This window comes from Sinohyriopsis cumingii, chromosome 1 (assembly GCF_028554795.1).
Source record: "Sinohyriopsis cumingii isolate HCF-2022 chromosome 1, ASM2855479v2, whole genome shotgun sequence".
NCBI classification, from domain to species: domain Eukaryota; kingdom Metazoa; phylum Mollusca; class Bivalvia; order Unionida; family Unionidae; genus Sinohyriopsis; species Sinohyriopsis cumingii.
This window is the reverse complement of record NC_142961.1, coordinates 3,176,555-3,190,375: the sequence shown is the minus strand read 5'-3', so window position 1 is coordinate 3,190,375 and position 13,821 is coordinate 3,176,555. Positions and strand designations below refer to the sequence as shown.

At 34.8% G+C, this 13,821-nt stretch overlaps 1 protein-coding gene across 1 annotated transcript in view; it reads right to left on the bottom strand.

Annotated features, from left to right (window-relative positions):
- LOC149806326 (RB1-inducible coiled-coil protein 1-like) overlaps positions 1–12,453 on the bottom strand; it is a 102,017-nt gene extending 89,564 nt beyond the window's left edge. Inside the window, exons 1-3 of the mRNA XM_089951634.1 lie at positions 12,216–12,453; positions 4,485–4,674; positions 428–554 (exon numbers count right to left, since the gene is read on the bottom strand). Of these exons, the coding sequence (XP_089807760.1) occupies positions 428–554; positions 4,485–4,552 (195 nt within the window). The 5' untranslated portion in view covers positions 4,553–4,674; positions 12,216–12,453. The remainder of the gene's footprint in view (positions 1–427; positions 555–4,484; positions 4,675–12,215) is intronic.
- Between the last annotated feature and the right edge of the window lie 1,368 nt (positions 12,454–13,821).

Here is a 13,821-nt window from a genome sequence, read left to right as displayed (position 1 = left end):
CAATTTTAATAAAATTAAAACTTACTTACAACTTTGTTTTTGAAACAATGACACCTGCTTAGAATTTGACAAATATCTGTAATAACATAACAATTTCCATTTTGGGCTGTCAGAAAATCTGATGATTATTAAAACCCAATACAGGCATACCTGCCAAAAACTCCAGACTAGACCTGGAAACAATATCATAACAATCTCCATTTTGGGCTGTCAGAAAATCTGATGATTATTAAAGCCCAATACAGGCATACCTTCCAAAAACTCCAGACTAGACCTGGAAACAAAAACCTTTTTTCCCAATTCCTGACCCTGAAGATATCTTGATATCTTAAATTTCCAAATTTTTGGAAAAAATAATTTTTTTCTTCTCCCTGTGCAACCTTAAACTTTTTAATTATTTCCAATAAGTATGCAATGGTATACTTACAGTTCCTGCATGGTACTTTCCCACAGTTGCAGTCGGATCAAGGCTTTCTCCACCGCTAATCAGGAGAACCTGTTTGTCCTCTGGTATCCTACATGCACGTGCTATGACACCTTGCAGCCTGGAGACACTTTAACAAAATAAAGAAACAAAAAAATAATGAACCTGGCTACCTTTTCCATTCAACAAACAATGTTTTCACTCCTTACATAGATCTGTGGAAAGTGGAATAATTAACCATAATAATATTTTGCTGTCTTCTTAGTCCACTTTGGGGTTTCATTCCATTATTCTAGATACATAATGTTTATGAATTTCTTATTGGGTAAAGAGTTTTCATGGAAGAAGTGTATGTATTTTCATGTAAGAAATAAATCTCAATCAATGCTGAAAAATAAATTAAAAAGACCAGTACCATTTTCATACAGGACAAAATGGGCACCATTAGAAGATTTTTGGTGAAAACCCCATGTTGATATGACCATCCATTCAGTGAAAACTCCATGTTGATATGACCATCCATTCAGTGAAAACCCATTGTTGATATTACCATCCATTCAGTGAAAACCCCATGTTGATATGACCATCCATTCAGTGAAAACCCCATGTTGATATGACCGTCCATTCAGTGACAACCCCAAGCTGATATGACCATCCATTCAGTGAAAACCCCATGTTGATATGACCATCCATTCAATGAAAACCCCATGTTGATATGACCATCCATTCAGTGAAAACCCCATGTTTATATGACCATCCATTCAGTGAAAACCCCATGTTGATATGACCATCCATTCAGTGAAAACCCGATGTTGATATGACCATCCATTCAGTGAAAACCCGATGTTGATATGACCATCCTTTCAGTGAAAACCCCATGTTTATATGACCATCCATTCAGTGAAAACCCCATGTTTATATGACCATCCATTCAGTGAAAACCCCATATTGATATGACCATCCATTCAGTGAAAACCCCATGCTGATATGACCATCCATTCAGTGAAAACTCCATGTTTATATGACCATCCATTCAGTGAAAACCCCATGTTGATATGACCATCCATTCAGTGAAAACTCCATGTTTATATGACCATCCATTCAGTGAAAACCCCATGTTGATATGACCATTAATTCAGGAGAATTATGAATATGCTCATTTTAGCAAATAGGGCACCTTTTTCATTTAGGATCGACTAGATATCAAAATTAATTATCTAATGAAAACTCACTTATACAATATGAAATGACTTTCCATCTAGAAGGAGTGCCCTATATATGTTATCATAAGTAAAGTCAACCCCCACCCCTTTTTAGGGCTACAAAAAGTTAATTTCTCTTGGACCCTCCATCAAGTCAGGGTGTATTTTGAAAATCGTTTAATTCTAGATCAAAGTATAGAAAATTTTCAGGATGCAATGAATAATATAAAGATTTTAACAATACATGAAAGAATATTTCTTAGAAAGGCCAAATTGATGTATAAAGTATCCAGAAAAGACATTCTTGTCTATCTAAGCAATATCTTTCACCAAAGAGATGTTGATGGCACTCCAAATTTAAGGTCCATAAGAAGAAAAAATTACATTATACCAAGGCCAAAGAAGCAATTGTTTAAAAAAAGTTTTCAATATACTGGTCCACTGGTATGGAACAACATTCCCAGTGACATAAGGCAGGCTCCTAGCATTTCATCTTTTCACAATCAATGTCTTAAATGGATGAAATCTTTAGAAAATTGAACATTTCTCGTACAAAAAATACCGCCTGCTTTTATCTAATTTTACATCATTTTCATAGATGAATTTTTCAATGCAGGATTATATTTTATGTTTTATATATGTTTATGTTTTAACTGATGTCTGTGCGTATGTTCCAGGTTTGATAGTTTGAATGTTATAATTACTTAATTATTTAGTGTCAAGCCAGACTCTTCACATGACGGTGTATATACTGTATGCATTGTACATAACAGATAGAAGGCCTCAAAGTAGATTAGTTCTGTAACTAATTGAGTTAACTTGTCTAAATAAAGTCTTTATTATTATTATTATTATTATTATTATTATTATTATCGGAAGGGGTGACTTTTCACAGTTCCACAATATCGATATTGTTTAAAATTATCCAAATCACATTATTCCATAACATGTTAATTCTACTAGTCTTACATATAAACAATGAAACTTCATCCACAATGTCTGTTCACTGTCATATGCAGGTACTTATGTAGTATTCAACAGACCGACCATATTTTCAAATTACTGCAATCCAAACAACTGTAGATGCAAGCTTTGTGTAATGAATGCCATCATAAAACTGATAAACACATTTCTGAATGGAACAGTGGCATGACAACATAAAAATATTTGAATTTACAGTATTTTAATTTACTGCAAACAGTTTCTAATATTGCTCTTAGGCTGATCAATTTTTTTTCTATCTTGCACTTAAAGATGACCCCTACTCTCAATGCTGAAAAATAAATTAAAATTTTCAATACAAAAAACAATTAACTTAAAAGCTAGTAAATATTGTAGCAGTATGATTTTCAAGATGGCCAATATGGCAGTCAGTTTAGAAATCTTTTCTGCAATTTTTATTTTTTTATCAATACCAACCAGACAAGTCTTCCTGTGAAAACCATATTCTAATATGACTTTTGATTAAGGAGTAGCAGAAATAACAAGTGTAATATGTCTACTCTTGTGGCCATGCTGTAATCAGGTGCAGTGGTGATAACAAGATGGCTGCTGTGGTGGCTACAATAAATATCCAGGTGATACCATTTTCATTTCGGAGCATTTAGACATCATACAAACTCTCTGGGTGAAAACTCCATGCAGATTTAACTTTCTCTTTCTAAGAAGGCTGCTGTGGTGGATGTCACTATTTTCATCTTAGACCAAGCAAACCTCAAAAAGTCTAAATGGTCCGAAATATAAATGAAAACTGGAACATATCAGAAAATTATTGATGGGCAAGTTTCTGATATAGTTTTACCCTGGCTAATAAAATGTGATACAATGGCCCCCTTATATATGGCCACCCCTTCTGCAGCTGGAAAGTGGACTAATATTTTCACATTTTGTTATAAACTGAGAATTTCTGAAAACATTCAACACTTTTGCAACAACTTAATCCTTCAGGGACAATTTGTAATTATCACATGAGATGCTCAGTATTTACTATTTACTACAGGAGCTTGTCACATGATTGACTTTTCCAGTCTGGAACCCAGTTAAATATATTTTGTAATCTATCAGAGGGAAGACACAGAAGCTAACATATCATTTTACTATCTGGTGACCAGTTGTCATGCTGACCAATACTGTGCTTCTTACCAGTCAGCCATCTTGATTATTAGTGGCCAGCAATTGCCAGATACACAAAACCTAACATTTATGTACACATCAGTAAGGATAATTGGATTAGGTACCTAACATTTCAGTAAGGATAATTGGATTAGGTACCTCGTTGTATGGATTAAAGTTACTTCTCTGTATGTTGTAACAAATATAAATGTGCTGAGTTGAGAAACTTGTGCTTGTCAAATCTGACAGCTTTTGCACATAAATGCCAGCAGCTGATTGAGTTAAAGGGATGGATGTCCTTGAGGGAAACTCCTCAGTGCCACTGGGTTCTGGATGCATGTCCTTGAGGGAAACTCATCGGTGCCACCAGGTTCTGGATGGATGTCCTTGCATGTTACAAAATGTCAAGTGATGAAAGTGTTTCATTCCAACATAGGCATTAATAAACCATACATGAAGGATGTTAAATTTAAAAATTAAACACATAAAAACATTTATCAACGGAACATCTGACCATTCCTTGGCACTAAATTACTACATATTTAATAATAATTACATTAATATGGCCTGATACTATTACAAAGATTTCTACACCAGTTTCAGGGATCAAAAATAAATTGGTGTGGGCGTAACAGGGTTGTCTGTTGTTTTGTATACATAAAAGTATAATGTAATCTTTATACATTCTACGTCAACTAACTGGTGTTTGTATGTTTTTATAGCATTCTTATCCATTCAACACTTACCTCTCCATGGCAAGGTTCATTTCAAAGGTCATCATCGTACCAGTATCTACATGGAAAACATACAACATGGTGGCTGCTCTGCAAGTTCCCTGATAACCTGTGATGACTTCCCTGTATCCAACCTTCAAATTCTCCTTGATTTGTGGTAAATCGTATTGTGGTAAGTCGTATTGAAAAGGGTCAGAGAAACCTGAAACAGATCCATATGTATATATTATGCAATAACGATTCAAATCACTTCAAATTAGAAAACTGAATTATATTGAATGAATCATACAAATTGCATACAAATATACTTTGTTTTAGAATCACTAGTAATAATCCTTATTTCTGTTTATGATTTCTCTGAAGCTGAGCTGTAAGCATTTATTCTATGAGAATACACAAACAACGAAAAGCACTATGGAGGAGTATTTTACATGTATCAACTTGCCATTCTTATATAATCCTCCCTAATCTGTACATATAGTTTATCTGGACAGATTGTAGACCTGGTTCTTGACATGTCTCCTACTTCTGTATCACATGGTCCAGAACCTTACTACTTATAATACCCTTTGTCTCCATGGTAACATAAAAATAGTGAATATGGATTATAAGTAAATTATGAACCTAAACAGTGTGTGAAAAAGCACTCTAAATATCATATTATGATCTTGTACTGTGATGTATAAAGTATGGTCACCTACATTAAAAATAAACTATTAACTATTGCATACTAAAGTATTGGCAACAAAACAAATTTATAATTTTTATAATTTTAGAACTAATACTAATTATATGATATTAATGTAATTTATATCTTAATTTTGTGTAACTCCTGGTACACGATATTATTTAATTTTTGTAAAAAAATGTTATGGCTGTAAATAGTATAGATTATCTTTAATTCGATTTTGCCTAGATGACTAGGGTCTGTTTTAGAGTAAAATTACATAAGGTCTATAAATAGATGCTATCACGTGTTGACAATTACTGATAATAATCTAAATAATAAGACTTAATGATGTCTTTGGATTAATTTCTCAATGGCTAACTGGATTTGGATGGTTCTAGAAGAATTCAGTAACTTCCCATTGGTCACATGAATTTCGAGATCAATTGAATGGTAAGATCTGTTGCTGATGTTGTTGTTGTTGTGGGGTTTAACGCCATATTTCAGCACACGATAGGTCATGCATGGCGGCCAGTATTAATGGTGGAGGAAGAACCCGGGAAAACCCCAGGAAGAACCACTGCCCCCCAAGAAGCTACTGGCAAGATTTCTCACATACCCACATTGGCCGAATCCTAGACTCGAACCCACGCAGACAGAGGTGAGATGGCAATGATCCATAACGGAGAGCACATTAGACCAATCGGCCACTCGGGGCCCCAAGATCTGCTGCATGTTGGGGTGCGTTGTGAAATATAGTCATAATAGGTGTATATAAGGAGTGAACTGAGCAATCAGATTCGTTCCTATTTTTGAAGTCATTCTGGTACTTACTGTACATAATTCAAGAGGAAAAACGTTTGTTTAGACTGTTCAGTGAAAATAGAAAGTGCTCATTATTTGGACTATAATATTATTCTGAAACTATTGTGCATTATTCAAAGGAGTTCTGGACAACGCAATCTTGAAAATGTCACGTTTCTAGGCAGACCAGTACATTTCCAGTTTTGAAATTCATGCGGAACATTTTGGACTTTCAAAGAATTTCATCATGATTATTTTGGATTCACTTTATAATACTTAAGTTCCTCTTCTATTTTCATATATAACTTTCATAATGAAGTTATCTGTTAAGTGTTAAAAAAACCTTGCTGGTTTTGCTTCTTTTTGTTATAAATTTATGACCATAGAGTTCTAACAATTATACAGCACCAATTTCAAAGATCAAATGCACTTTTCATTACCAAAGGTGGAAACACTTTCCGGTTAAAATGTGTTAGCTCCCTTTGCCCAATATTTTCAGTTTGTAAATCTAAAGATATAAAGTAATTATCAAGTGCCAACAAAGGCAAAGTTTTAAAATGCATAAATGAAATGCATGTGCATTTTAAATAAATCAATGTAAGCATTAATCACAATAGGATAAAGTATCAAACATAAAGATGTTAAAACAAAATAACAGATATGGTAACACATGTAAAAACTTTAAAGCATGTTTAAAATTTGTTGTATACACTGAATTCCCTCATAAAGATCTTTTGGGGTGGTACATCCTCATAGTTTCCCAAAGCTGACCACATCAAAATTCCAGAGTTACCAGTTGAGTGTGCATGTCCGATACATGATCAGCACAACACTGCCTCATCTCAACTATTTTATCAATATCAGGGATGCCACCCTCAGTTTAGTGATCATCCCAAGTTTCTGGTTTTCATTCTACATGCCGCTCTATATAAATTTTTGAAGTCAGTGTACAGAATCTTCTATTCGGAAACAAGTGACAGCTCTGGCTGCTTTATATGCCCTTTCATTCCCCTTTATACCAGTGTGACTAGAAATCCAACAGTACAAAATATTTTTCCCAGACTGGATTGGATTGTATTTCTGTAATATCTGTGGCATTAATAGGTTTCCATAGTTAAGCTTCTGCAAGGCTTTTAATGTGGAAAGGGAATCCAAAAGATGAAAAAATTTGTTTTAACATAGTTCAAAGATTTGAATATGACTGCAATTTCTTCCATAAAACTTTATCTAGCAACTAGCTCAAGATTGTGCCATGAATGTTGCAATGGCAGCTCCAACACTTTTCAAACCATCTGGATATATGGACATGGCTATTACATGTTTAGGCTCTTTTAAACAGTAACAAGAAATGAGTGAAGACATCAAGCTTTGTAAAATTTAACAAATAATTTATTTCCCTAGAAAACAAGATAAAAATGAGGAAAAAAATCTTATGGTTTTACGAATCAAATCCAAAAATAATCCAAGAATTAAAAATTTAGTCCTTGTAATAAAATGTCCTAATGAAAATGGGTTTGAATCCCAATGAAATCAAAAATGGAAGGCGATGACATATGCTCTGGTCAGCATTGTAGTGATGCATCAATAGTTCTTTGCTGAAACACTGAAAATAATATTCCAGTGTTTGAACTCCGTGTAAATTTTGATAACTGTCCTTGTTCAGCATTTAATTTACAGCACTAGTATTTCCACATAAAACAATCTTGAAATCTAAATAGTTTGAAGAAATTAAAAATAATTAGCCCAAAAACTGGTCACAACATAAAACACCTGGAAATCTCCAGTGATAAGGCAAGTAATGACAATTCTTTCTCAAAACATCAATAATAAATCTAGACACAATGCAAAACAGATGCCTGTATATGGTCAATCCCCTGTAAAAACCTAATTGATACATGTTATTTGTCACATACTCAAAGCATGACCTAGATTTCACTTTATAAATCTTACTCTGAGAAAGAATATAAAATAAAAAACATTTTATAGTTGTTTACTTCAACTCTCACTGATTTCTGAATCAAGGTCAGGAACTAGGTCAACATTAGATAAAAAGTTTATATTACTAGTTATTTACTAGTTATAGCCACAGCCTGATGGCAGGCAGCTTTTGGATCAATTTATTGAAGCAGAAGACTAATTTGATCAATTCCACTAAATTATGGAGTCAGACATATTTATCAATGAGGTGTATGTAAACTCTGCCACACCAGGGGGCTCCAGTGCCCATGCTTGTGGAAACAAAGTTGATTCCAAAGCAAGCCAACTGGAAAATTGAACTTGCCCCTGGGAAATCTGAGTGTGCCCCAAACATAATATCCCAGTATGGGATTTTAAAAAACCCAACATAAAATAAAATATGGATATTTTAAGGAAATTTCATTTAATACCTAGTCATCACATCAACTACATAAAACATAATGAAAGCTAGACTATTTGTAATTAATTGTTTATAATCACAATTAAAGGATTTGTGAACACTTATTTAAACCATTTCCTTAATTATCAAGTCACCTTGAAATTGGTAACATGGATAAAAATAAACAGATCACGAACACCTATTGTCGGAGCTAAATTGATCACTCTCTGAACAAATTCCTCCATTATATTAAAAATTTTAGAAGTACCTCAAATTTCCAAACATACCTGTCAAAGAAATCTCTAGATTAATATTAATAAAAATTAACACCCACTCACTTTATAATGGTGACATGCATCAAAATAATTTCTGACAAGCCGATTGTTTCAAGTCTGCAAACTCACAAACTTACCCTGATGAGGTTAGGAGATGGATATTGGTAAATCCTAGATATGTACAAATATTACAATTAAATTGTAATGGATAAGTTAAAACAAATATTTACTCTATTTGTTAAAAGCTGGTATGAATAGTAAATATTCACATTATCATGCCTATGCTAGAAAATGTGAGATTGACTTTGACAGACTACAAGATGGAAATGACATAAGATTGATAAAATTTGTTCCCAGTTATAGAAGAATGAATAAAAGTACTGATATATGTTACTTCACAGGTCAGAAAAGTAACTTGTCTACTGGAATTATCTATTTTATATCTGTTCTTATTAGCTGTCTTTGGTTAACTGAGCATTCCTCTATTACCATCGCTCATCAAGCAATGACATCAAAAGGTTCTGAATAAAACAACCCACTTGATGCCTGGATCAGTAAGTATAATATGACTCAAACAACTAGACTCTTAGCTGTACAATAATGCCAATATTAGGCTGTCTACAATGGGATATTCTTCAAAATTTAGCCTCTAGGTAATCTGACAAAACAGTCTCAATGTAGGCGTCAAGTACTAAGGTAAGAAGATATCACCCACCCACCCCATCATACCTTCCAAGGTTAACATCGTACGCTGTGGGATTAGCTGATATGGGCTAAAAGTGTGTGAGATATTCCTTAAAATTTGACCTCTCATTCTTCTGTCAGTTGACTTGGGAACATGCTAAACAAAGATGTTATTTAAGCAGTAAGACATAGCACAAAAACAAAAATATTATGTGATACATCTTACGCTGTAGGACTCTTAATGGAGCAACAAAGTCGCATATCATATTGATTACAAAGCATCAGCATCTATATGACATGGAACTTTTCTGTAGATATATCCTGCTGATCCGATCTGATGCTATTTCAAAATGGCATACTAATATGACTGGACTGTTTAGATGATACTGGATCAGTACTTGTAAGACCTTGCATTTGTTTTTTAGCTGAATAAACTTCATGTGAAGTGTTACATTATCATGAGTGTACGGGCATGCCAGATGATGTATTCAAAATCCTCTACAATGTAAGCTGAGAACGTATTCAGTGTGTTTTGCCATACTTCTCCACTGGAATATCTGACACCTTAGTCCTCTATACTAGTAACAGTTACCATAGCGACAGTACCCAAGCAGACAGTGGGATGAGCTTAAACAACCCAACTGCTACTTCATCTCCACACAAGCAAAGGAGCACCTATACAGCACATGGTCCCAATGGAATAAGAACTGACTTGCAAATGAAAATCCTAGTCATTAATTGCCAATCTATCAAGTATTCTGGAAAAAAGGGACAACTTAGCATTATGAACCTAAGGCAGACAATAATAGTCTGGGCCAAAATCAAGGTTAACTGGGCATAAGACCTAATGTTGGTGCCTTCTACAAACCTCTATCCTTAATCAAACTGAACTACCTAGACCAACTTCAGTTGTACCTTACAAGAATTCCACGTGGTTCACATGTATGGCTAGGAGGAGACTTCAACCTCACAGATACTGACCGGGATAATGAGTGTCCACTACCACAAGCCACAAACAATGACCAATGCCAACAGACACAGCACCAGCTGTTAGTGAGGTACCTCAAGGGAGTGTTTTGGGTCCCATACTCTTCCTGGTGTTCATCAATGACCCAACTGTGAGTGTCAAATCCAACACAAGTCTTTTTGTAGATGACTGTATAGTCTACTGGAAAATAAATTCCCCCAAGGTTTGCACTGATCCTTCAAGAAGACCTGAAACAAATGGTCCTCTGGGAAAAAACGTAAGGTATGTTGTGCCACACAGAAAAATGCAGCATCCTAAGAGTTTATAGGAAGAAGTCACCAATCTTGTCCAAATATACTCTTAAGGGGCACAAGCAAGTCACTGAGCAGGCAACAAAATATCTCAAGGCAGAGTTGTCCAGAGACCTCTCTTGGGGAAGGCACATAGACAAGATAGTACTACAACCTCCAAATCAATAGTGAGGAAGCAAAAGGTGCAGCAAATTTCACAAAACTTCAACCAGACCTTGAGTACTGCTCATCTATATGGAACCCATATAATAAAGACCTAATAAATAAGATAGAGATTGTTCAAAGGAGAGCTGCTACATTCACCACAAATAGATACCATAATACTAGCAATATCAGTGCAATGTTGAACCACCTCCAGTGGGAGTCACTTGAATCCAGGCGAACCAAGGCACAGCTGACCATGTTTAACAAGATAGCAAACAATCTATTGGACATACCAGTGGACAAATACCTGACCCTAGCATACAGCAACACTAGGGCAAACCACAGGAAAAAGTTCCAGTTAAAGTTAGCATCAACAAATTGTTTCCAGTTCAGCTTCTTCCACATACAATATGGACTTGGAACAAATTGACATAAAAAATAATTGCAGAAACTCCTGATTTTGTATTTCACAAGCAGAGCTTTTCAAAATCACATTCTAATGAACTAGTCAGTTACAAGTAAGACCTAGTGATTCTCAGGGCTATGCCAGCTGAGGTTCATTATATCATCACCGCTACAGTAGCCAAATTGGTCCGAGTATGAAGGGACGAAAATGTACACTGACACTATTTTACTTATTTCTGCCTTTCCTACTCTTCTGACTGTCCTATTGCACCCATCTCTGACCACATATCACCCGTTGCTTAATAGTCGTGTGACTGCATCAGCGTATTTATAGATAGATAGACTTTTGTCTGTAATATATAAGCACTGTGTGTGTGTGTGTATGTGATTTGGACTTTTTAACGTAGCTTTATCAATTTTCAGTCATATCGCTATGATGCTGGCAGTTTATAGTGATGTCTAGCACTGGGGTATCATGCCGCAGACATGTAGCATGATGTCCCACCCAGTCACATTATCCTGACACGAGGTCCACTAGTCCTAACACTAACCTCTTAATGCTGAGCATAAAGCGAGGCAGCTGTCAGTTCCATTTATGTAAGTCGTTGGCATGACTAGGCTGGGGATTAAACCCACAACCTCCCACATCTGAGGCGCTCTTACCACTATAACACCGAAGCAGTTTAAATGTATGCACTGCTACAAACATGAGTGAACATAAAAAAACATGGGTGGGAATCACACTGCTGCTTCACTGACAGATAAAATATATAATACCAAATACATAACGGATTTTGGAGTACTAATATTATTAACATAATAATCTTTACTGTTATTTGTTTGCAGGTGCCATTGGACTGTATCCGTTATATTCAATTCATAATTCCACGACCCAAGGGTGGAGAAAAAAATATTCAGCCCCTGATGTTTCCAATATTGTTGACTATTGTTTTTTTTTAAAAAAAACATTACATCATCGAGGCTGTGAAGAACAGTCAACTCCTACAATGGCTTTACTGTCCTACCTTTCGACAATTCACTTGGAGTGAAAACTGTAGAATTACAACTAATTTGCGATGCGAAACAATAATTATCAGCCAGTAAACTTATAACAGTTAAAATAGGTCTACCTGAATAATATCTTTGTCGATGACCTCAACCTGTTTTAATCTCCGATACTCGACCAGTTTTGGACGTCTTGCAGCCATTTCAATCCATTTTATGATTTGTACACAAAATCAATAACCATACTGCTAATTCAATAGTTTCCTATGTTTTACAACTTGACTTTACAGCTGATGCCATCGCATTTTTTTAAATTACGCTGTTTACATTATGATATGGTGATGAAAATATTATTCTTATTTCGTTTTTGTGTTTTCGTCTACATTGGGGAGAGTAGAAACGGGCAATAACTCTTAATGCAACTGGTTTGTGTAAATTTGGTCTTCTGAAATATATATTTAAAGATGTGCGTTTAACACCATCTTTCAGCAAAAATTATGAAAGCTGTATGCAAAGTATGAAGCCTGGCTTCATGGGGAGAATGTATGTTGTTTTGGGTTTAATGTTTCAGCCATGTTAGGCTATAGATGGCGGACAGTGTGACTAACTGATGAATGAAGAACCCTGGAAAACGGTAAGAACCGTCGACCCACAGGAAGCTACTTAAGATGTGCATAACCCATTTTATTATATGAATGTTTAAGATCAATAATATTTTAAGATTTTTACCCGTACATAAATTCGAAATTTTTATGCAAAATTTATTTTATTTTAAAAAATTTATATCGCATATTTAGTCTCAAAACATTTTACGTCTCACCCCTGTCAATAGCCATTTATGTTCTCCACGTGCATCGTGCCCTGTGATCGAAAAATAATTCAGAAATGCTTCATGAATAAACAGTGTTATTAGTATTTTTTTTAAGTAAAATTTGACGCTAGACTGATACCTAGGTTCTGCGCCTGTATGCTGCGCTCGCTGACTCTGTCTATAATGACCTAGTCAATAAACGTGCTTCTACCGACGAGAAAGTATTTATTTTAGAATGTATTTATTATTTATTGTACTGTCCAAACATGTATACAACTTTAATGCAGAAACATTTATTCTTAATGGGCTACATGTACCTATTGTATACGGCTGAGGAATCGGCTCTGCCCTCACTAGAGACATTACATTGTGTGTTCGAGATGCTAAACATATTTTACATATATGCTGATACAAAAGTGTCACTTGTTCTTTATGTGTTTGTTGTATTCTTTGTTTATGTGTGTTCAATTAAGAATTCAGCATCATATTTTCCATCCTCACGCAGCTTAAAAATCGATTACACACTATACATGAAGAACAAAATGGAGAAGAGTGTCGTATGTCAACCCTAGTCATTTTCTGAAGAAGAGAAAAGGGACTTTTGCAGACAATGTCATTGCTACTAGTCAACTAGTCAACGTACCTTTCTGCACTCGTTTCAAAAGTTTCTACATATTTTTGTGGCCAACAGAAATCCGACGTACTTAAATAACAGTTATTATTATTATTATTATTATTATTATTATTATTTAAACAATTGAGATCAGAAGTATTGAACTGATAGTTATTATTATTGACAATATTGTCCAAATCAAGTTATGGGGAATTACTTTCAAGATTTATATTCGCGTCGTTATCAATTTAATTTAAACACGGTTTACATTAAAATAGGGCATAGTTTATACGCGAATTAATCGCAG